The following is a 23,831-nucleotide window of genomic DNA, read 5'->3' on the forward strand; positions in this document are numbered from 1 at the left end:
TATACATTCCAGCGCATCTTTTAAGATGCCCTTTCTAGTCTAATTTTCACTTATCGATGAGACCACACTGTGTGTCTGTATTACCTGCTTTAGTTTGTTGTTGAGATCGTCCGCTCGTTTACTCTGGCTTTCACTGGTTTGCTTCAGAGAGGTCAGCTGTCTTTCCAGGCTGGTCACCTGTAGAAGAGAGCCGAGGGCAGAAAGATCACATTTGAATATTTCCTGTTTGTGGCCACATCATTTGTTTAACTAATACCAGGTCTCTGTGGGGCAGATGTGTGGGGAGTACTTGTGTTATATCCCTTGATTTGTTTTCTTCTCGCAATTGTTCTATCCCTCAGATTTAGGGAAAATACTTTTATAATTTGTTCTGTCAACACTTATAGATTCCTCGGACAACTGTTGCACATTTCTGCACAAAATCTTAAAATATGCAAAACCTTTTTTTTTTCATTAATGTGTTGTGCTTTCATTCAATTCTACATTATGTATTTTTAAGGTATTATTGTTCATATTTTATTGGATGCATTTTTAAAATATATTCATGGTTCTTGATTTTTGCTATACTTTCACTTTTAATTTATATGCAAAACTACACCAAAGTGCACTTTATGCATGTTAAAACCTACTTGAATTTAGATTCTGATATTTTGTCAATGGCATTACTAGCTGCATATATCCCACTCTGCTGAGTTTATACATCTTTACTGTATGTGTGTACTGTGTTACCTGCTCCTTGGTGTTCTTCAGACCTCCCTGCAGTTCCAGTATCTCTTTGCCTTTCTCTCTGTTGGTGTTCAGCAGCTCTTCAGTTTTGGTCTTCAGCTGTTCCGTTAACCACTTGATTTTCTTCTCATGCAACTCTTTCTCCTGCTCCATACGCTTCTCTCGGTGCTAAAACATACAAACCCAAGATATACAATCACCAAAAAAAAATTAATAATCTGAGCTTTGTGGTTTGCACTGTACATTATTGTGCATAAACCTGATTTATGTACTGAGGATGAGTGATCAGTTAAACTCTGGCCCTTTTAGACCTTGCATAAACATGCATCTTTTGTCATCTGATTGCAAGTGGACTATACATCACAAAAAAACCGCACATTAACAGTAAGCTGAACAGGGACATGCATTTAGATTCAGAGTCTTTGTATCTGCGTTGGCAACTCATTTGTGGAGAGAACAAGCCATAAACATGCGGTTCGGTCATTAGTAATTGGAAACACTGAAAATACACCAAAGGATTAGCCAGGATATTTGCATATCAAAATATATACAAACATTAGAGAAAGCTGCATTAGACATGAAGAATGTAACTTCTGTTATAAACACAACATACTTTGCATTTTTTGTGTTTTTGTTGTTTTTAACCTCTAGTGGTTGTTTGTAAAACTGCAGCTTTATGCATTTAGACTGAGTTTTTGTTGTCGTTGTTGTTGTTGGTGCTGCTGCAATGGAATGCAGTGCGTACCTGTACAGAAGCTTCAGTGGACTGTATGTTGTCCAGTTTCAGCTGCAGCTCCATCTTCACCTTACTGGTCTCTGTCAGCTTCTCATTCAGACGCTTCACATCCTCTGCAAACACACAAAACATTGATCTGAAAAACTAAAAACTCCTCTGAATCCAGCGCCTATGGATAAAGGATCTAGTCTCTGATTTAGATTGTTTATCACCTTAAGAAAATGTGTGATATTTGTCGGTATAAACATATCATCTTATGGAAACAGTAATATTAACAAGCAGTGTTTCCAGGTTAGTTTGTTCAAGCTGAGCTCTCACCAGAGAGGTTTTCCACCTCCTGCATTCTCTTCTCCAGCAGCCTCGCCAGCTCCCTCTTCTCCGCCTCAATCTCATACTTGGCCTTGGTTTGCTGTAGACACAAACATAACATAAGGTATTTAATACTGCCTGCACATTTTTCAGAAAATGTTGAACAACATAGTTTTCAATAATCTCAATAAGCTTTTAATGACTGCAATCATAGTAGTAAATTATATTTGAGAAACATGTAGAATACCTCAGTTTAGAGAATCTGCTCAACACATTTAAGAGGTGAACATCTATAACGTGATTTAGAGGGAAAAAAAGAATGTGCTTTCTACCAAATCTAAAAACAACATTGTAAAATTCAGTGAACTTTACTCTTTAATCCGTCATCTATGTAACTTACCTTCTGAAACGAAAATTACATTTATTGAAATGCGTGTTTTAAAACAAAGTTGAAACAATGAAAAAACCGCAGCTATTTCTTTAAAAACCAAAGTGACTGAATACAAATAACAACGCAAACTTGCTGGGAAATGTATTGTATAAGCATCATTGTAAACAAACAATATCAGAACATTATAAACACTTGAATGAATGGATATCCATAAGGAGCACAGGCATACCTGTTGTGGTGGCTTATCTTCAGGAGTCTCTGCCTCAATTCCCTTGAGAGCGCTCAGCTCTTCATCTGCAGAAAGACAATTAGACATAGTTAACAGTGACCATCAAAGTGGTCACTGTTAACTTGAAGTACTAGTGCCACAGAAACTGTAAGATAACAATATGTGTGTGTGAGAGCTCACTGAGTTTTTTATTTTCCTCCCTGAGTGTCTGCAGGTCTCTGGTGGTAGACAGGATCTGCTCCTGACTCTCAGCCAGTCTCTTCTCAATGTCAAAGTACTGCTGTTCTGTAGGGGCAGAGAACATCAACAAGAATACATGAGGGCACATATCAGACATCAGAACACTCTAACAAATGCTATCTTCATGTGCCACAGGACATACAGAGAAATATAAATAAATATGTAATAAAAAATATATATACACATATTTAGAAATCATAAAAAGGAAGCTGCATGTTCTGATGTATGAATGAGCCGTATATTTTCTCTGAGCTTATTTTAGTAACATTAAATCTAAAAGCAGAGGTGGAAGAAGTACTAAGATACTGTACTACTAGTACACGTTGAAGTCAAAAGTGCTGCAATCCAAATGCTACTCAAGTACAAAAGTATTGGCATCAATATATACAACCTAAAATACAATAGAAAAAGTAAAAGTACTCATCATGCAGATTGCCCTTTTTAGAATAATGTTTTGATTATAATTATTGATGCATTAATGTGGTTGTTACTTTGTATACTGCAGGGTAGCTGCTGAATTTATTCCAGGTGGAACTAAAGTCTGATTTAAAGGTTAATTATATTTCACATCATTAATCCAAATATGTAAAGTAACTAAAGGTATTAAATGTAGTGGAGTAAAAGTACACGATCTACCTCCGAATTGTAGTGGGTGAGGAGTACAAAAGTGGCAAAAATAATAAATAAATACTTACGTAAAGTCCCTTAAAATTGTACTTAAGTACAGTACTTGAGTAAATGTACTTCACTCAAATTTAAAAAGGCTCACTGGGGTGATGTTGTAAACATAACGGACTGTGAACAAATATTTGGGAATTTGGACTTGAGTCTGAAATAATTCAACAGATCTTGGATATATTCCTTAAATATAATACCAAGTTAAACAACTGTTGGCACAATGTTCATTATCTTCCGCTAAAGTTAGCCTCTGAAGCTAACATTAGCTGGAAGCTCTAGGCATTGAGGATGACACACACGGATTTTTCTGTTGCCGAATTAACCAGAAGACAGCTTTGCAGCATACTGGAGTTTGGCAGGAGGTTTTAAATCACTTTACACATGCTAACGAGCTTATTACTTTTTTCTAAAGTGTTGCTACCTACCACTGTCAGCTTTGAAGCGCTCGTGTTGCGTCCTGAGCGCCTCGTTATCATTCTGCAGCTCCGTAACAAACTTCTCGAGCTTGTTCTGGGCTCCTTTTGGGAGTTTATTCAACTCTGCCCGCTCCAGAACCTGCAGCAGGACGGCCGCCATCTCCACCTATTCCGGTCCCCCTGAATATTAACAGTAAATTGCAAAAACTCTTGTAAAAAGAATGTCGCACTGTCCACAAACCCGCTGAACTAGTGTGTCAAGGCACACTCATACAAAAGCGGGAACCATTGAAACCTTTCAAAATAAAGTACTCATTTACACTCAAGCCCGCTGTAACTTAACCAGGATGCCATCTAGGATTTGCACCTAGGATTTAAAATGACTGACGGGGTAAAATGTAAAAGCAGACCTTAAAGCACCTCAATAGATAGATTTAAATTGAAGTAACTCATTCAGAGTCTGATGTTTACAACTAGTTTTAGTGTTTAAGTTACTGTTGGAAGTTTTATTTTGGAGAAAGATTAACAATGTTACGTTTCCTTGTGTACCTTGACCATTTGTACAACATCCCTAACCCACTACGTCAGAGTCGTGCGACGGAAATACGTCATTGCACAAAGGAAAATGGTAATTTGTGTTTTTCTGCACTGCTGACGAATCCACACGAACCACTGCCAGCCGTCAGAATTATTAGCAAGTATCCTGCTTTCTGGTTCGTATTTTACCCACTGTCTTGCTTCTGTGAGGTAAGCTTTCCAAAAAAAACATCAAATTCAAGCTGTAAGAACTTATTTCAAATAGAACTTACCTTTTAACGTGAGCTTAATGTAGTGAATAAAATCAGTAGGCTAAAGTTAGAGCATAGCTACAACCCTTAAGCATACGACTTTACGTTGAGCCTAAGTTGTACTGGTTATTTTTTTACTTTAGTTTTTGTATACAACGCAAGCGTAAACAAAGTCTTTGTTGTGTTCTTCCACATCAGATATTTCGCAGCACTTTCTCATTTCAGACTTTTATAAAGAAAAACATTGGCTCCAACTGATTTTGCCTCTCTCTTTCTCCTCTGTCCTCAGGCAGTATGGGTCGCAGTTATATAGTAGAAGATGCTGTGGAGGGATATCTGTCCGAACTGTGTGAACAGCGAGCAGGTTCGGTCACAGGCCTGCTGCTTGGACAGGTGAGGTGATACAGAGACATCTATGTGGAGTTCAACTCTTGCTTAGTAAACCTTTACCTGTTAACTGGTGGACTTCTGCCTAAAAAAGCAGTAACAGTTTGCTTTCCAAACTGCAAGACTAACTAGAAAATAACCACTTGCACAAAACACAAGCTGAGGGCACATTTCTTTTGATGTTTGTTTACCCATCTGTCAACAAGTGTGTAGTAGGCCAGCACGATTTGGATACAGTAACTATTTCACTGATATTGCAATTGCAGTATGATTCACAATATTAGAGGGATTGGTGATGTTTGCATCATTATTCTCATTAGTATTGAAAGTTATATTCAAAACGATTATGGGGTGATTTTTGTACCTAAGAAAGATATATTTTTTAAAGCCTGTAGAATATGATTTGTAGGCTGGGTCCTCTATGGAGCTACTCAACCTCAATTCAGAATATTATTTACACATAATTTGTCAGTAACAAATACTGTGTCTCCTGTTTCTTAAATATTGCCCTGGCCCGTATTGCGATGTTGCTTAAACTTTGATTAATTGTGCAGCTGTAGTGTCTAGTATTGGGTCACAAAATATTACATGAAAGAGTATTTATTATAGGTGAATTAATTAGACAGTAATCAATATGAGTGATTAACATTTCAGAGCTCACCCCAAAGGGATTTTGTTGTCACAGCAACGCGGACGCCTCCAACGGAGGAGACTTTGGCAGGAAACTCTGTGGACAAGGAGTGGGTGACCGAGCATGCTCGACAGGTACGCTGATACTCAGGTGGTCTGAGAATTCAAAATGACTACCACCATTTAATGTGGCTGTTGAATCACTTTGGTTGTTACTTTTGGTTGATTCAATTATTATTGCACGCTTTATTACATATGTGTGTATTACATGAACTACAAAGTTCAGAGTGTGTAGGGATTTGAGAACACACTCATGAAATAGTCATTATATAATAATAACAAAAAAAACTGAATAGCAAATAGACTTCCACTTGGTTGAATTACTTTAAAAAATAATCTATAGCTCCATTTAATTATTTTGTACCAGCTATTTGTCTTCTAAATCTAACTCATGATCAAACCCATTTTCTAGGCAATGATTTTGTTTCTTAGAATTCTCTTTCCCACTATCAAACCTGAAGATTCAAGGTGATTTGCTTGGTCTGCAGGATTTTAAACTGTTTATTATCTCCTGTTTTGTTCTGTTTACAGGTGTCTCGGATGCTACCCGGAGGCCTCTCTGTACTCGGAGTATTCATCATCACTGATACTGAGGCAAAGGACACACTAACTACACTCCGACAGGTAAAATTCATACAAACACGCGTACATGTACATGATGTACACAATTAAAGCTGCAGTAATCCAGTCCTGGCCACTAGGGGGCATTCATCCATCCATCCATCCATCTTCTCCCGCTTTTCCGTCAGGGTCGCGGAGGTAACAGCTCCAGCAGAGAGCCCCAAACTTTCCTTTCCCTGGCCACATCAACCAGCTCTGACTGGGGGATTCCAAGGCGCTCCCAGGCCGGCGAAGAGATATAATCCCTCCACCTTGTCCTAGGTCTACTCCTAGGTCTACCCCTCGGTCTCTTCCCATCCTCACTAGGTGTCCGAACCACCTCAACTGACTTCTTTCAACGTGAAGGAGCAGCGGTTCTACTCCGAGTCCCTCCCGGATGACTGAACTTCTCACCTTATCCGTAAGGGAGATGCCAGCCACCCTGCGGAGAAATCCCATTTCAGCCGCTTGTATCCGCGATCTCGTTCTTTCGGTCATGACCCATCCTTCATGACCATAGGTGAGGGTAGGAACGAAGATGGCCCGGTAGACAGAGAGCTTTGCCTTCTTGCTCAGCTCTCTTTTTGTCACAACTGTGCGGTAAAGCGACTGCAGTACCGCTCCCGCTGCTCCGATTCTCAGGCCCGTCTCACGCTCCATTGTTCCCTCACTCGAGAACAAGACCCCGAGATACTTGAACTCCTTCACTTGGGGCAAGGCTTCATCCCTACCTGGAGTGGACAGTCCATCGGTTTCTTGCTGAGAACCATGGCCTCAGATTTGGAGGTGCTGATCCTCATCCCAGCCGCTTCACACTCGGCCGCGAACTGATCCAGTGAGTGCTTGAGGTCACAGACCGATGAAGCCATTAGGACCGCATCATCTACAAAAAGCAGTGGTGCAATCCTTAGCCCACCGAAATGCAGACCCCCTCCCCCACGACTACGCCTCTAAATCCTGTCCATGAATATCACAAACAGGATTGGTGACAAAGCGCAGCCCTGGCGGAGGCCAACCTTTATCGGAAATCGGTCCGACGTGCTACAGCGAACCCGGACACAGCTCTCGCTTTGGGAGTACAGAGATTGGTTAGCCCTGAGTAGAGACCCCCTCACCAGTGCAGAGCCCAACTCGACCGCAGCAGAGAAAGTGATTTTAACCCCAAGAAATCTAAAAAGCCCTGTCTGGAAATACTTCAGAATTTGGTCGGTAGACGGTAAAATTGTGGAGCCTCAAGATAAAGTAGTATGCAAGCTATGTAAGCTACAGTATATGTGGAACTCCAGCTAAACAGCCACGTCTCGACACATATTTTGCACCGCCCGCCACAAGCTCTTTGTCTGCAGCACGACAAGAGGCCTGCACGCAGAAATTAATTTCGTTCATATGTAAGGACATGAGACCGATCAGTGTCGTTGATGGGACAGGCTTCAGGGAGTTCTGTCAAGAACTGGAACCGAGGTACCGTACTGCAGGCGAGAGATAGAGAGAAAGAGTGCGTGCGAGCGAGAGCGAGAGCGAGGTCTGCGGTCTTGGCCATAAGTTAATTTACTTATTTTTGTGTAGGTAATACGTTGTCAAATATGTTTAAACTTAAATACACTACTTATACAAGTAGTTATGTCTCGTTTTATTAGTTTGTCCTGTTATTGATGTAATGCACGTCATTGACATAATGCGCAAACACATATATTCGAACTATTCGAGTATATGTGTTTTTTTTAGAGGGAATATTCGAACGTCATTTTTGAGCAATTTTGACAGCCCTAGTGCATAAGCACACACAACAGTCAGATAACCCGCAGGCGTAGGGAGGTGACCCTCTCATCCACTGGGGTAAACTCCAACAAAGCGGCAGTCAACCGGGGGCTTGTGAGTATCCCCACATCCGCTCGGTGCCTCACACCTTGGGCAACTCCGGAGAAGAATAGAGTCCAACCCCTATCAAGAAGTAAGGTTCCAGAGCCGACGCTGTGCATAGAGGTGAGCCCCATCAGATCCAACTGGTAACGCTCCACCTCCCGCACAAGCTCCAGCTCCTTCCCCCCCAGAGAGGTGACATTCCACGTCCCCAAAGCCAGCTTCTGCCGCCTGAGTCTGGTCCGTCGAGACCCTCTGCTTTCACTGCCACCCTTCTGGCAGCGCACCCGACCCCATCGCTGTTTGCCGTAGGTGGTGGGCCCGCGGGATGGAGAAGCGGAGGTGTTGCCCACGTTGCTTTTTCGGGCTGCCTGGCCGGGCTCCATTGCAAGCCCGGCCACCAGACGCTCGCTGATGAGTCCTCCTTCTTGGCCTGGGTCCAGATGGGGACCCCGGGCTTCCTCCGGTCCGGGTATCCTCGCTTCCATGTATGATTTTCATGAGGTCTTTTGAACCAATCTTAGTCTGGCCCCTTACCTGAGACCAATTTGCCATGGGAGACCCTACCAGGAACACAAGGTTCCAGACAACACAGCCCCCAGGTTCATCGGGGCACACAAACCTCTCCACCACGATAAGGTGCTGGTTCTCGGAAAGGGGGCAAACAAACATTAAAATAATATAAGAGATTTCCTTTGATCATAAAACAGTTGTGACTTTGTAGGACCTACGTTTACTGATGCAGCACGTTTGAAGAACAGGATTTCACTATGGTAACATAAGGCAAGGGAAAAAGTAAAGACTCAAGTATAAAGAGAAGTAAAATCCTAAATAAATAATGATCGTATTCCTCCAGTAGCTCTTTTTTCTTCCATCCATTACAGATACCTTCTGAATTTCATACAAGCCAAATCGCACATATTGGAGCTGCAATCTAGGTGATGCTGTTGAGCCATTTTGCCTGCACATAACAAAATGCTTATTTTCATATATATATATTTTAATATATCATATATTTTCATCATTTTCATATTTTGTCTTGAAGAAAATTGCATTTGAAAACTTTGTTTGGGCCCTTAAAACTCAGATCCGAAGTGCAATTATACAATTTGAATGGGGTACTGAGATGCCACTTTGTCTGTGATGTGAGCCTAATTACACAAAGCCTAAATGGGTTAATCTGGAGCTGCTTTTTAAAGGTGTCCACAGATTTTAGATTTGAAGTTGAATCAAATTAATCCCCCTTTTGTCTAAAACTTGGAGAGAGGAACTCCTAGCAAATACAATTTTCACACACACACACACACACACACACACACACACACACACACACACACACACACACACACACACACATTTCCACATCATATTTTCTTTGCTCAAACTGCATGTGTTGTTTTAATCTTCTGTTGTGTGTGTGTGCTCTCTGTGTTCAGTTGGTTTTCGCTGTGGAGAACCTGATCTCCTCGGAGACGCTGTGGAGCCCTGCAGAAGATGACGTCACAGACTGTGTCGCACTGCACGTCAACCGCAAGACTAGGAAGTATCCTTTTCAGCCCTCCTCCTCGATGTTTCAGTGAGCCAGCTGTTATTGTGTGGATGTTCTTTAACCCCACATATCAGAACCTTCTGCAGAACCTTTGACGTCAAAGATCCCAAGGTGTGTCTACCTTTTTCTCACTTAACCACAGCTTCAATCTGCTGTCCCAACACTTACAGAATATTGCCTTTTTAAAATACTCAAGCTCCTCCATCTATTCCTTTAATTAGTTTGACCAAAGCATCAATTCAAAGGCAAGTGCATTAAGAGTATTATAACATAGGGCCATTCAAAGTGCTTTGCATAAAACCCTAAAAGCATTAAGATATTATATTATGATATTAGGTTTAAGTACATTTAATTTAAATCTGAATCAGAATTCCTTTTTTCGTCTCACATAGGGGACATTTACATTTTCACAGCAAAAGTATAGATGAGGACAAAAAATAAACACTATTAGATAAAAGGCATGCACATAATATTTAAAATAAAAATAAAATAATTATGCATTTACAAAGTTAACATTTGAATAGATAAGAACTAGCAGCAGCAGTATTTATAATGTAAATTAAGTGTAGCATTATAATAAATCCAAGAAAATACAAATAAAAACAAGCTAAAATAGAATAAGTTTTAAAGGTGCCATAGAATGGAAAACTGTATTTCCCTTGGCATAGTTGAATAAGGAGAGTTCGGTACATTGACATAGTGTGAACCTCAAACACCATTGTTTCCCCCTTCACGTGCAAATCATGAATATGCAAATCACAGCAGTAAAACGGGCAAATTACAACAATCCCTGTGTGTGACGTAACACACGGTAGTCCAGCCCCAACTTTTGCATACACCAGCTGCTAACACTTACCACTCCGTGACGCTGCTCTCCAATCTCTGACCAACTGGCTGTTCAGAATCAGTATCAGAAGTACTTTATTTATCCCAAACTGGGAAATGTTTGCGTTGCAGCAGCGAAATACAAAGAGAAGTATAAGTATATAAGTATATAAAAACAAATACAAATAATTAGAACCAAAAACTAAAGTACAAATAAAAATGAATATGAAATATACAAATATACAAAAAGGTAATATTAATATGGTGTAAATGTACAATGTTAAGTGTGAAGGAGTGCATGTTAAGTCCAGTTTACAGACAGGGTATGGAGCAGAGAGTTATCTTTCAGCCAGAGGTGAGTTGTTATACAGGGTTATTGCAGTGGGCAGGAATGTTCTCCTGTACCTGTCCTTGTGACAGCGGAGCTGGAGCAGTCTGTTGGAGAAGGAGCTCCGTTGTCCTTCCAGCTGCAGGTGGAGAGGGTGGGTGGGGTTATCCATGATGGATAACAGTTTGTTCAGAGTCCTCCTCTCCACCACAGCCTCAAAAGGGTTCAGTTTGATGCCGATGAAAGAGCCATCTTTCCTGATCAGTTTATTGATTTATTGATTGAGGAAGATTCTCTTGGATGGCGGTGCGAGCAGTCGCAGCGGCCCCTCGCAGTCCCGAAAAAACAGTGTTTTCGTTGTTTTCGTCTAGTTTGTCGCTGTGTTCGTCATGTCCGACGGACTTATGTCGAAAAGTACAACAATACAGCCGTGAGTTTCTTCTTGGAAAAAGTACAACTTTCTTCAATTTGGAAGCCAAACTCTCCGTGGAACTCGGCAGCCTGGGACTACTCTGCTCCCCCCTATTGTGTGTCTGTCCCCAGTCAGTATGAGGAGCACACTGCTGAGGGACTGCGCAGAGGAGCTCACGGATGTCCTCACAGACATCTTTAACACCTCCCTGAGCCAGGCTGTTGTTCCCACGTGCTTCAAGGAAACCACCATCATTCCTGTGCCAAAGAAGTCATCTCCAGCCTGCTTCAACGACTACCGCCCCGTCGCACTGACCTCGACCATCATGAAGTGCTTCGAAAGGCTGGTCATGAAACAGATCAAATCCACTCTTCCTCCATCCCTGGACCCGTTTCAGTTTGCCTACCGAGCTAAACGGTCCACAGAGGATGCAATCACCTCCGCTCTACACCCAGCCCTCACACACCTGGACACTAAGAACTCCTACGTCACAATGCTATTCATAGACTTCAGCTCAGCATTCAACACCATCATCCCCCAGCAGCTTGTGTGTAAACTTACAGACCTGGGCCTTAGCCCCTCTCTCTGCAACTGGTTGCTGGACTTCCTCACAGAGAGACCACAAGCTGTCCGGGTCAACAACAACACATCGAACACACTAATACTGAGCACAGGGGCCCCCCAAGGCTGTTCTCTTCACCCTGCTGACCCATGACTTTAAACCCAACTACAGCTCTAACCACATTGTGAAGTTTGCTGACGACACTACAGTGATGGGTCTCATCAGCCACAACGATGAGACTAACTACAGGAAGGAAGTGAACCAGCTGGCCCGTTGGTTCCAAAATAACAATCTCCTCCTCAATTTGGGGAAAACAAAGGAGATTGTTGTTGACTTCAGGAGAACCCACTGCCAACCCCCCCTCCCTCTGACCATCAATGGTGCTGCTGTGGAGCAGGTGAGCAGCACCAAATTCCTGGGTGTGACCATCACAGACGACCTCACGTGGAACAACAACACCACTGCACTGGCAAAGAAGGCCCAGCAACGCCTCTACTTCATCAGGAAGCTCAAGCGAGCAGGAGCCCCCCCCCCCCCCGTCATGCTCTCATTCTACCGAGGCGCCACTGAGAGCATCCTCAGCAGCTGTATCACGCTGTTGTTTGGAAGCTGCCCCACCTCCAACCGCAAGAGCCTGCAGCGCATCGTGAACTCTGCCCAGAGGATCATCGGGGTCTCACTCCCTACACTACAGGACATCTACAACACCCGCCTCACCCGCAAAGCACTCAGCATTGCGGGGGACCCCACCCACCCCTCCAACAGCCTCTTCAGCCTCCTGCCTTCAGGGAGCTTCCTCAGCCTCCGTTCGAGCTCCACCAGGCTGAGGAACAGATTCTTCCACCAGGCGGTCAGGATGCTGAACTCTCTCCCTCCCTCCCTCTCTCCTCTCACTCTCTCCCTCCCTCCCTCCCTCTCTCGCTCTCTCTCTCTCTATCCCCCGTCCCTCCCTCAATCCTCTGTCTCTCTCTCCTCCCTCCCTACCTCTCCCTCCCTCTCTCATCTCGCTCCCCCTCTCTCATCTCACTCTACCCACCCCCGCTCCCATCTCTCCCCTGACCTCTCCGCCCTCCGTCCCACCCACCTTTCCCCATAGCCTCAATGGAAATGTACCAGGACATTAATCCCCCTCCCTCACACACCCGTCCCTCATCCAGCACCAGTCACTTTCTATTCTCCGCTGCTACTGAAAATGTACTTTGCACAAAGTATTTTTTTGCACTAAAGATCTACTTGCACTACCGTCAAACTGTGTTGATTGTGTCTAATATATGTATATATTACTTAGTTTTTTTTGTATACCCCTTTTTACTCCCCCTTTTTTTTCTCTTTTTATGTTATATGTTCATGTTTGCACTGTGGGACTGCCAGAAACGGTATTTCAATGTTCTGTATGTATAACACATGTGGACATTTTGACAATAAAGTGGACTTTGACTTGACTTTGATTCTGCTGGTGTCACCGGCTCTGATGCTGCCCCCCCAGCAGACAGCAGCAAAGAAGAGTGCACTAGCAACAACAGACTGGTAGAAGATCTCCAACATCTTGTTGCACACGTTCAAGGATCTCAGCTTCCTCAGGAAATAGAGTGGGCTCATCCCCTTCTTGTAAACAGCGTCAGTGTTGGCCCTCCAGTTCAGTCCGTTTTTGAGGTGCACTCCAAGGTACTTGTAAGCCTCCACCACAGCCACATCCTCTCCCAGAATGCACAGGGGCAGTGGAGACGTCCTCTTCCTCCTGAAGTCAATGACCATCTCTCTGGTCTTTGCCACATTCAGAAGCAGAGGGTTTTTCCCCATCCACTCCACAAATTCCTCCACCAGCGCTCTGTACTCCTCTTCCAGTCCATGCCTTATACACCCTACCACTGCAGAGTCATCTGAACATTTCTGGTAGTTGATGATCCAGGAGATGGTGAACACGTCTACCCTCATAGCCTGCAGCTTGTCACTCAGTAGCCGTGGCTGGATCGTGAACGTGAACATGGCTATTAAATTAAAGTAAATACATGAAAGGAAAAAAAAAAGATAAATAAAGAATAAAAGTAATTAAAAACACAGTATATCAATAAACACAGGGAGCCGCTGCAACAGGCTGCGACCTAGTAGCGGCGCCAACATCGGTTTCCTCCTCCGATAAAGGCTCAAACATGTGAGGTTGGATGCCAATAGCCTCCATAGTTCATCTCTCACAGTTTCGCGAACTTCACTTACTTCTGTGGGCTCTGAGGCAGCCATGGATTGCTCCTTGTAAACCAGCCAATCAGAGCAGAGCTCGTCATAATTATTTAAATGAGCGCCCAAATAAGGCTCAAGATGTGAGTAGCAGCATATTTGTTGACCAGGAATCCTTCGGATCAGGGTCCGAAGGCTGAAGCTTGTGGCTCACACTCAAATAATAAGGAGTTGATCAAGGTAGCATTGTGTTGTGCCAATAATGCTAACGTGATTATCTGTTCCAGAGCACGGCCAAGCCTGCAGACTGGAAGTACCAGTCCGGTGTGTGTTCCTCCTGGGGCATGGTGTCCTGCTGTCTACTTGTGGACATGTTGGTGCCGCTGCCAGACAAGAGGACGGATCCAGAATACATGGATAAATGTCTGAAGGTTAGTGCCAAAAACCACACACAAACACACTTTAATTTGCAGGAAATTCAGTTGAACACTCTTTGTTTCAGGAGGAGCTGAGAGGGTGGGCACAGCAGGTGGAGAGTGGAGTATGTCTGATCGATGGGAAGAAGCTGGCAGAGGACGCAGAGTTCCCAGGAGGACAGGTTGTACATATCTGACCAACACAAATCAGTTTTTACCTAAAGAAAAAAAAAAGCTTAACCTTTGCTCAACAGCAGTTTGGCAGTAAATGTGGTCTGGATGCACTGCATGAGGCCCTTGCAGACTGCTAACATTCTCATCCGTGTTCTGAATGCATTTGTCTCTGCAGAAGAGGAACGTGAGACAGACGTACACAGCTCAGATACTCATCACACCGGTAAGGGACATAACCACGCACGAACACGCATATATTTATATATATATGTATATAATTATTTATTTTTATATATATATATATCACCCATTCTTGAGAACTGGGACAAATCATTGTATTATGTATTATTATAAATACTTTTGTTTTACAATATATTTTTTATGAAGATATTGGCAGTTTAAAGTTGTTTTCCCAGATTTTTGCCAACTCCGTCATATTTCTACAAAAACTTAATTTAATCAGGCATAAAAAGGGTTAGCTATATGCTATATAAGGGAGGATATACACTGCCGGCCAAAAAAAAGGTCACCAGCCTGTGGGGGCAGTGCTATGATCTGGGGTTGCTGCAGTTGTTCTGGTCTAGGTTCAGCAACCCAAAGAATGAGGTCAGCTGACTACCTGAATATACTGAAGGACCAGGTTATTCCATCAATGGACTTTTTCTTCCCTAATGGCACGGGCATGTTCCAAGATGACAATGCCAGGATCCAACGGGCTCAGATTGTGAAAGAGTGGTTCAGGGAGCATGAGACATCATTTTCACACATGGATTGGCCCCCACAGAGTCCAGACCTGAACCCAATTGAGAATCGTTGGGATGTGCTGGAGAAGACTTTGCGCAGTGGTCTGAATCTCCCGTCATCAATACAAGATAAAAATAATAATAATGCAAGACAGAAATAAATGTTGTGACATTGCAGAAGCTTGTGGAAACGATGCCACAGCGAATGCGTGCCGTAATCAAAGCTAAAGGCGGTCCAACGAATATTAGAGTGTGTGACTTTTTTGGGCCTTGCATGGTGTGTATGTAGGTATACATATATGTGTTAGGGCTGTCAGTTAAACGCGTTATTAACGGCGTTAACGCCCCTTCCTTTTAACGGAACTATTATTTTTAACGCGCGTTAACGCGTGTGCGTTCTGTGACCCTCGGCCCGCTCCGTAGTTTAAGAAAATATCAGGAAACCATGGTAACGTTGTGGATCACAGCAGAAACACACTGCAAATGGAAAAAGAAAAGTCACTTTTGAATGGAAAGTTGAGCTATAAAGCCCTGCCGGGTGGTTTTCTCCACCGAGGTAATATGTACGTGCTGCAAAGTGAATTAAGTTTCCTCCGGAGTACGCCGAGTTTAAAATACCACTCGCTGACCAAGCATAGCGCTGATTCAGAGACCCCACAGAGGACAGCATAATAGCTAAATGGTGGCTACATACTGTAGGTCAGTGAACACTGTGGAGGATGAGGCTCTGCTAGAGTCAAAACGACCTTCTTAGGAGCCTTGGAGAGCCGACACTGTAAAAAAGGTTCATAACTTCGTCGCAGATTGTTGCAATAACAATGATGTTTAGCCTACTGTCTTGAATAAATATAATTACATTATTTATAATTAATAATAATAATTCTAACATTATAACATAATTTATGATTAATTCTAAAGCAATCATATTTATCCACCGACAAAAACTAGAAAATATCCCTTTAAGGTACATTTAGAACAGATACATAATGTGCGATTAATTTGCGATTAAATATTTTAATCGACTGACAGCCCTAATAAATATATATTTATTTATTTATACATATATATATATATATATTTATACATACATATATCTCTACATGTATGGCAGCCATTCCAGTGTCTGTTGAATTACAACACATGTCAGTAGTTGAAAGAATACAATACAAACATTTTCATTTTACCCAAACACATGAAACCAGAGAAACTGATAGTGCTGTAGTGGTCTCTTTCCAGAGCTGTATATATGTATTGCCAATCACTCAATCGTAGTGCACACATATTGAGTGACACATGTATGATACTTCCACATTATGTTCAGGATAATCTCCACTGATTAACCCCACGTTAATAGCGTTTAAAGGGTAAATGCAGTCCTCAGAGGTAAAAAGCTAACAATAGGCTATAAACAAACTACATTACGGTCAAATAACTTCATGTCACCACCGCTAAGCTAACAGCAGCTAATATTCAGCTATATGACGCTTAGTAGTTTCATTAAGTCAGTTGATGGCAACCGCTTTTTGTTACGATGCGTAAAAGCTTCGAACATTCACCGGTGGGATTTACTGATGTATTTTATGCTGTAAAAAAATCATTAAAAATCTCTTTAGATAACAGATCTTATTTCAGACGTCTAACAAAACCTGTTAAAAAACGGTGGACTGAGAAGAGAGAACTGGAATAGCTGACTGCTAACTCATTTCTGTACCACCATAAATTAATCTTGAGTCTTTGCTAAAATAAGTGAATGAAGCTACTAACTGAAGTGCACCCTTGTACATGCTGTTTGTAAAGAGGCCCCTGGTTTTGTTGTGTCAGAGGGAGCAGAGGTTAGCGGAGGTGGAGCGGCGGTGTGGAGGCAGCGTGTCCCTCACAGGAGCCGTCCACAGCAGAGCTTATCTGCATAGCAACAAACCAAAGGCCAGACTGGCAGAAAAGGTAATTTTCAAAGCTTATTTCTATTACATTATCATTTGTTTACACCACAATTAGTCACCTTAGTGTGATTCGAAATATGTAGTCCACCTCTTGTGTGCTGAGTTTGGGTGGAAAGAGAAAGAGGGAGAACACTTTTGGATACTTGTGTTGAGGGTATGGTCCTCCTCTGGTTCATTTCTTCTTTTGTTTTCTTTATTAAACAGCGTGAAAGTCTCTTAAGCAACATCATTTATTGGAAGTTTTTGACACTACAGGTTTATTGTCATATGAACTACAGTGCAATGGAAATCTTAAGTCCCGAGCTTCTCCAACAATGCAACATAAGAAAGAAGAAGAAGTTGTAGTGCAAGAGAATGTTGCAAGACTAATGTTTAAGCAATGCAGGAGGAGTTAACCATATACATGTAAGATGCTGTACAGTGAATTAAAATACTGCTTGCTGTAATAATAGATACACACTGAGATGCAAACAGATGAATGGTATGAGGTTGTGAAGGCACAGAGCTCAGGAGTAGTCCTAATGCTGTAGTTCAGAAGGATTACAATCGAACGATCGGTCATGTTGTCATGGAACTGTACGTGTGGACAGCTGCTGAAGAGGGACGCGGTTTCTACGGTGGCTACACGGGTTCAGATGCTGCTGGAAGAACTGCTGACGTCTGAAGAGGAGAACAAGAGCAGCGGCAAACACAAGCGAGGTACACACACACACACACACAGCGTATGATTCAGCAGTTATGAGCTTGTTTGGCTGAAGGAGGTTAAGGCTGAGGTGGGCGGGTTAAGGGTCAACCAATCACAGTGAAGGGAAATGATTGGACTGCTGATAGGAACATGTCTGCTCAACTGTGGGCGGATTTGCTGCCTTTTTTTCAATGGAAATGCAGAAATACAAATAAAAACATGAATTATTGCAAAGGGTTGTAAAGAGTTAGTATATCTATAAAAGTGAAATGCCACAAAGTGCAATAGAAACATATTTAGTGAATAATTGTTTCAGATCTGATGTTACCTTCCTCACCTATGAAACGTAGAAATCATATTGCCATCCTTTTTTATATAATCCTTTTTTATCATTTGAGGTCTGAATGCTCTTTTAAAATACATCATCTCGTTGCACACACATTTTCTGTAATACAAGCATGTTCTGTTATGATGATAGTGACTAACTATCAAAAACTGCTGTTTATCTAACAAGACAGAGTTATGGCTCTTTTATTTTTCTAACATTTGCTACAGTTACACAGAGTTTCAGCAGGTCACAGGTCAAACATTCAATGATCATCACAAAAACAGGACCCAGCTGTCTCACGCTCTTACCAATTACTAAATTAGCTAAATTTAGAAAACTAAAATGGTAAAATGATATGCCTAAACTAACCAACAAGTGATGGAGCCAGCCCTGCTCTTACTTCAACTGCTAGAAGCTCTGCTGTTTTGTGTACTGTGTATGTATGTATGTATGTGTGTATATATATATATATATACATACATACATACATACATACATAATACATACATACATACATACATACAGTATCTCACAAATGTGAGTACACCCCTCACATTTTTGTAAATGTGTTATTATATCTTTTCATGGGACAACACTGAAGATATGACACTCTGATACAATGTAAAGTAGTCAGTGTACAGCCTTTATAACAGTGTAAGTTTGCTGTGCCCTCAAAATAACTCAACACACAGCCATTCATGTCTAAACCGCTGGCAGCAAAAGTGAGTAGTAAGAAAATAGTCAGAGATGTCAGCAAGAAGCCCCGGACATCTGCCAAGATGATTGTTGCTGACCTGGCCTCTTCTGGAGTTGATGTTTCAAGGAACACAGTTGTGAGGGCTCTCCATCGTGGTGGGCTTCAGGGCCATCATCCTAGAAGAACCCCTTTACTCAAAGAGCGGCACATCAAAGCCAGACTGAGGTTTGCCCGTGAACATTTGAAAGGTAAAGATGAGTTTTGGAAGTCTGTGCTTTGGGCAGATGAGACAAACTGGAACTGTTTGGGCACATGGATGTTGCTTATGTTTGGTGAAGAAAGGGAAAGGCCTTCAACCCTAAGAACACAGCTCCCACAGTTAAACATGGTGGTGGGAGCATCATGCTGTGGGGCTGTTTTGCAGCCTCAGGCACAGGGAGCCTTGTTCAGGTGCATGGCATCATGAAAAAAGATAATGATGTTGAAATTTTGAGGGATAATATGCAGAACTCTGCTCGTAGTCTAGCGTTAGGTCGTCGCTGAGTTTTCCAACAAGACAATGACCCGCAGCATACATCAAAATTGGTCCAACAGCTCCTGAAGGATACCAAATCCAAGGTCCTGGTGTGGCCCGCACAGAGCCCAGACCTCAATCCTATTGAGAATCTGTGGCGGGTGCTCAAAGTGAATGTCCATGCTCGGAAACAACGCAATTTGGACCAGCTGGAACAATTTGCAATGGAAGAATGGGCCAAAATCTCTCAGAAGAGGTTGTTGTGGCTCAGAAAGGGTACACTATTGACTATTAATGGCCAGCGGGCTAATCATTTTGGATGTGTCATTTTTGCCCTTTCTTGTTTCAAGTGTATGAATAAAATATCTTAATCAAACTTAGTGGACATTTTGTCTTGGTTATTTTGGAAACAAATACACTATAAACACTTGTTGTTAATGGTCATTTCCATCAAGAAATCAAGAGCTTTGTCTAATTTCATAAGAGGGGCTAATAATTTGGCCTCAAATGTATATACAGACGTGGACGAAATTGTTGGTACCCTTCCGTTAAAGAAAGAAAAACCCACAATGGTCACTGAAATAACTTGAAACTGACAAAAGTAATAATAAATAAAAATGTATTGAAAAATAAAGAATGAAATTCAGACATTGCTTTTGAATTGTGGTTCAACAGAATCATTTATAAAAAACAAAATAATGAAACTGGCCTGGACAAAAATGATGGTACCCCTAGAAAAAAGACTGAAAACAATTTGACCACAGGGTCAAATTATTAATGCGTGTGCTGTAATTAGCATCACAGGTGTCTTCAGACTTGTAATCAGTCAGTCTGCTGTTTAGTATCATGGTGTGTACCACACTGAACATGGAGCACAGAAAGCTAAGGAGAGAGTTGTCTCAGGATATTAGAAAGAAAATTATAGACAAGCATGTTAAAGGTAAAGGCTGTAAGACCATTTCCAAGCAGCTTGATGCTCCTGTGACTACAGTTGCACATATTATTCAGAAGTTTAAGGTCCACGGGACTGTAGCCAACCTCCCTGGACGTGGCCTCAAGAGGAAAATGGATGATAAATTGAAGAGACTGATAATACGAATGGTAACCGAAGAACCCAGAACAACTTCCAAAGAGATTAGAATCGAACTCCAAGCTCAAGGTAGGTCAGTGTCAGATCGCACCATCCGCCGCTGTTTGAGCCAAAGTGGACTTAATGGAAGCTGACCGAGGAGGACACCGCTGTTGAAAGCAAATCATAAAAAAGCGAGATTGCAATTTGCCACAATGCATGTTGACAAGCCACGAAGCTTCTGGGAGAATGTCCTTTGGACAGATGAGACAAAACTGGAACTTGTTGGCAAGTCACCCAGCTCTATGTTTACAGACGCAAAATGAAGCGTACAAAGAAAAGAACACTATACCTGCTGTGAAACATGGAGGAGGCTCGTTATGTTCTGGGGCTGCTTTGCTGCATCTGGCACAGGGTGTGTTGAATCTGTGCAGGGTATCATGAAATCTCAAGACTATCAAGGCATTCTGGAGCGAAATGTGCTGCCCAGTGTCAGAAAGCATGGTCTGAGTCGCAGTTCATGGGTCCTCCAACAGGATAGTGACCCAAAACACACAGCTAAAAACACCCAAGAATGGCTCAGAACAAAACGTTGCACTATTCTAAAGTGGCCTTCTATGAGCCCTGATCTAAACCCTATTGAACATCTGTGAAAGGAGCTGAAACATGCTGTCTGGAGAAGGCACCCTTCAAACCTGAGACAGCTGGAGCAGTTTGTTAACGAGTAGTGGGCAAAAATCCCTGTCGACAGGTGCAGAAGTCTCTTTGAGAGTTACAAAGTCGCTTGATTGCAGTGATTGACTCCAAAGGTTGTGCAACAAATATTAACTCAAGGGTACCATCATTTTTGTCCAGGCCAGTTTCATTATTTTGTTTTTTAAATGATTCTGTTGAACCACATTTTTATTTATTATTACTTTTGTCAATTTCAAGTTATTTTAGTGACCATTGTGGGTTTTTCTTTTTCCTTTTTAAACGGAAGGGTATCAACAATTTTGTCCAGGTCTGTGTGTGTATATATATGAGAGCATTTGTTGAGCAAAGTGTTGTGAGGAGAAACCTGGATAATGTCATCTTGATGGTGCAAGATCTCTGATTGGCTTATTGGTAAAATAAACCTCAAATATGTTTAACTTATTGGATCAGAGCACTGTCAAATGTTTCTGTGAAGCTGTTTTGACTCACGGTTGTTTTATTTGGGATGTTTCTTTTTTATCTAAAACAGTTTTAACGTGCATTTATTTGCTTTAAGACGTAGGAGTTTTTGATGAAATATTTTTTTCTTTACTGTATCTTCACAAACAAATACAATTCAAACATATTGTTTGAAAATGTCGAATCAAATGCATGAGTTGAACAAGCTGAATAACAATGAATTATAAGCAAAGTGAAACAGGCAAAATGAAAACAAGCTCCTTTACTTATTTCAATGAATTGTTAACAACTGCACCTTCAGTCGAGTCACTTGGTAAGGCTGAGAATGATAATGATGGCTTTCAAGCAACTCACTAAAGAGATTACTGGGAAATTAAGGAACCAGTGACACTATCATGCTCATGCTATTGTGGTAGTGCTGACTGGTGTTGAATTAATTTTAAATAAAATCCCTTTAGAGTTTTTATTGATAATTACAGTCCTTTTGGACACTAATGGTTATATTCCACCCGTCTCAAGCTCTCACCCCACTGCACTCTGACTCCTTCTGTATTTCAGAGCACTGTCTCCCTCATCGTGTCTTCTGTCCGCTGAAAGCGAGCAGGCCCCTGTGTGTGTGTGACTACCAGTTCAGTGACGAGAGTGTGTGTGAGGTGACGGAGCGGCTGAAAGAGATGCTGGACATCGATGCAGACGAGGGAGACTTGGATACCAGACAGGAATCGCCGGCGGAAAACACTGAGCGGGAGATCGCAGCAGGTAGGGACGCATCGTTACAGTTCGTAGGATTTTAACATTATTTTTATTTAGGGCACATAAAAGTATCCTTCCCTTCTCTTATCACATCATCGATTAAGTGCTTGCCAGAGAGCCTATCAGGGTTTTGATAAATACCATCCCCGACTAAAGAACTGTTGACACTATTCAAAGTATATGTATAAACTTGAATAATATCAGGAGTTATAAAACATTTTACCACATGTTTAAGTGAATTTAACTGCCATTTTATTTTTACAAGCACTGTACATTTTTTGCCATGAAAAGATATACCATTACCATTGGGAGCCTTAGATACATTTAACCATAATAATTAAATCCAAAGTCAACTGAAACTTTAATAAACTCTAAATAAGTCATTTCTACAGCTATGCAGTCTGTTATTTATAAAACACAGGTTAATCTGACAGCTGTTTATAAGTTGGGTGAAATCCTGTAATGCTAGTCGATGTAAAGGCTTTCTCTGACGACCATCTTTATCCTGTTTTGGTTTTTTTTTAAACAATGTATGATTATAAATGAGTTGATGAAATGATGTGTTGTGTGGTTCCAGAGCCCACTATGGAGACAGTTGTAGCACCTGAGCCAAAGAGGAACACCTTTATTGGTAAAACACTGTGTACACCCTCAGGGTTACATTCACTCATAACATCACCAGCAATACTAAGACTGGTCACGATGCAGGCAGAGACCTTTATTCCTTAAACACTGGATCCTACATTTACCATTATGCAACTGAATAGTGTCCTCTTTAGACCCTTTCTGCCTTGTTAATGTGTTCAATTGTTATAAATATGATGTCCACATCATATTTATAACAATATGATGTCCACATCATATTTATAACAGGCTTTCTGTGACCTACAGCCAAGCAAATCTTCCCATGGTCCTTCCTCCACTCCTTACAGTGGCTGTTATATAACATAGTTACCTTGTGGTAGTCACGGGACATTACTCCTGTATGCTTTTGTTCCAGCTGATACAGTTAATCCCACTCAGACATTATAATTGGTTTCACAACCATACAGCACACATATTTGTTGTTATTTCCCACTTAGGTTCAACTTAATATTATTGCTTTCAACTAACCTAAAATCAGTTGAATTAATACAACTAATTAAAGTCAACGCTTCAGTTTTGTTCAGTGGATTTTGTGACTTGATTGAGACCTGATTCTTCTCTGTATTTCAGGTGTTGCCATGGCTACTGCTGTCGCCCTGCTTGCCTCTGCTGCCTCGATGCTTTATCTCTATGATGTCTAATTCAAACATGCTCACAAACATAATAAAGAATTTGTTTTAACATTTCCACAAGTTTTTTTTAAATCAGAAAATGTTGTAATGCATTTAAAAGATCACGTATGAAAGGGGTCACTCTTTGGGAAAAGCCTGCCGAGAATTATTACCAGCCTTTCTGTACTCCTGAGCTCTAT

The 23,831-nt window shown here is 41.7% G+C and overlaps 2 protein-coding genes across 13 annotated transcripts in view; one reads left to right on the plus strand and one right to left on the minus strand.

Annotated features, from left to right (window-relative positions):
- The window catches only part of LOC134866224 (nucleoprotein TPR-like), a 39,033-nt gene extending 35,061 nt beyond the window's left edge, over positions 1-3,972 (minus strand). For all 5 annotated transcript variants that reach the window (XM_063886267.1, XM_063886264.1, XM_063886266.1 and 2 more), the window contains exons 1-7: positions 3,735-3,972; positions 2,572-2,676; positions 2,392-2,456; positions 1,781-1,871; positions 1,472-1,575; positions 730-894; positions 85-177 (exon numbers count right to left, since the gene is read on the minus strand). In XM_063886267.1, coding sequence (XP_063742337.1) covers positions 85-177; positions 730-894; positions 1,472-1,575; positions 1,781-1,871; positions 2,392-2,456; positions 2,572-2,676; positions 3,735-3,885 — 774 coding nt within the window. In that variant the 5' untranslated portion in view covers positions 3,886-3,972. The remainder of the gene's footprint in view (positions 1-84; positions 178-729; positions 895-1,471; positions 1,576-1,780; positions 1,872-2,391; positions 2,457-2,571; positions 2,677-3,734) is intronic.
- Positions 3,973-4,323: 351 nt separating this feature from the next.
- odr4 (odr-4 GPCR localization factor homolog) lies at positions 4,324-23,706 on the plus strand. 8 transcript variants are annotated; one of them, XM_063886073.1, is made up of 14 exons: positions 4,324-4,472; positions 4,803-4,906; positions 5,555-5,665; positions 6,122-6,214; positions 9,487-9,593; positions 9,674-9,710; positions 14,189-14,332; positions 14,404-14,499; positions 14,667-14,714; positions 17,032-17,175; positions 17,765-17,873; positions 22,181-22,381; positions 22,953-23,006; positions 23,591-23,706. In XM_063886073.1, the coding sequence occupies exons 2-14, from the start codon at positions 4,808-4,810 to the stop codon at positions 23,659-23,661; spliced, it is 1,314 nt and encodes a 437-aa protein (XP_063742143.1). In that variant the 5' UTR covers positions 4,324-4,472; positions 4,803-4,807; the 3' UTR covers positions 23,662-23,706. The 8 variants fall into 8 exon arrangements, with proteins under 8 accessions (XP_063742143.1, XP_063742147.1, XP_063742140.1 ...); XM_063886077.1 differs by having other exon boundaries at positions 17,056-17,175; XM_063886070.1 differs by having other exon boundaries at positions 22,953-23,706.
- The last annotated feature ends 125 nt before the right edge of the window (positions 23,707-23,831 follow it).

The sequence above is a fragment of the Eleginops maclovinus genome, chromosome 6 (genome assembly GCF_036324505.1).
Source record: "Eleginops maclovinus isolate JMC-PN-2008 ecotype Puerto Natales chromosome 6, JC_Emac_rtc_rv5, whole genome shotgun sequence".
NCBI lineage: Eukaryota > Metazoa > Chordata > Actinopteri > Perciformes > Eleginopidae > Eleginops > Eleginops maclovinus.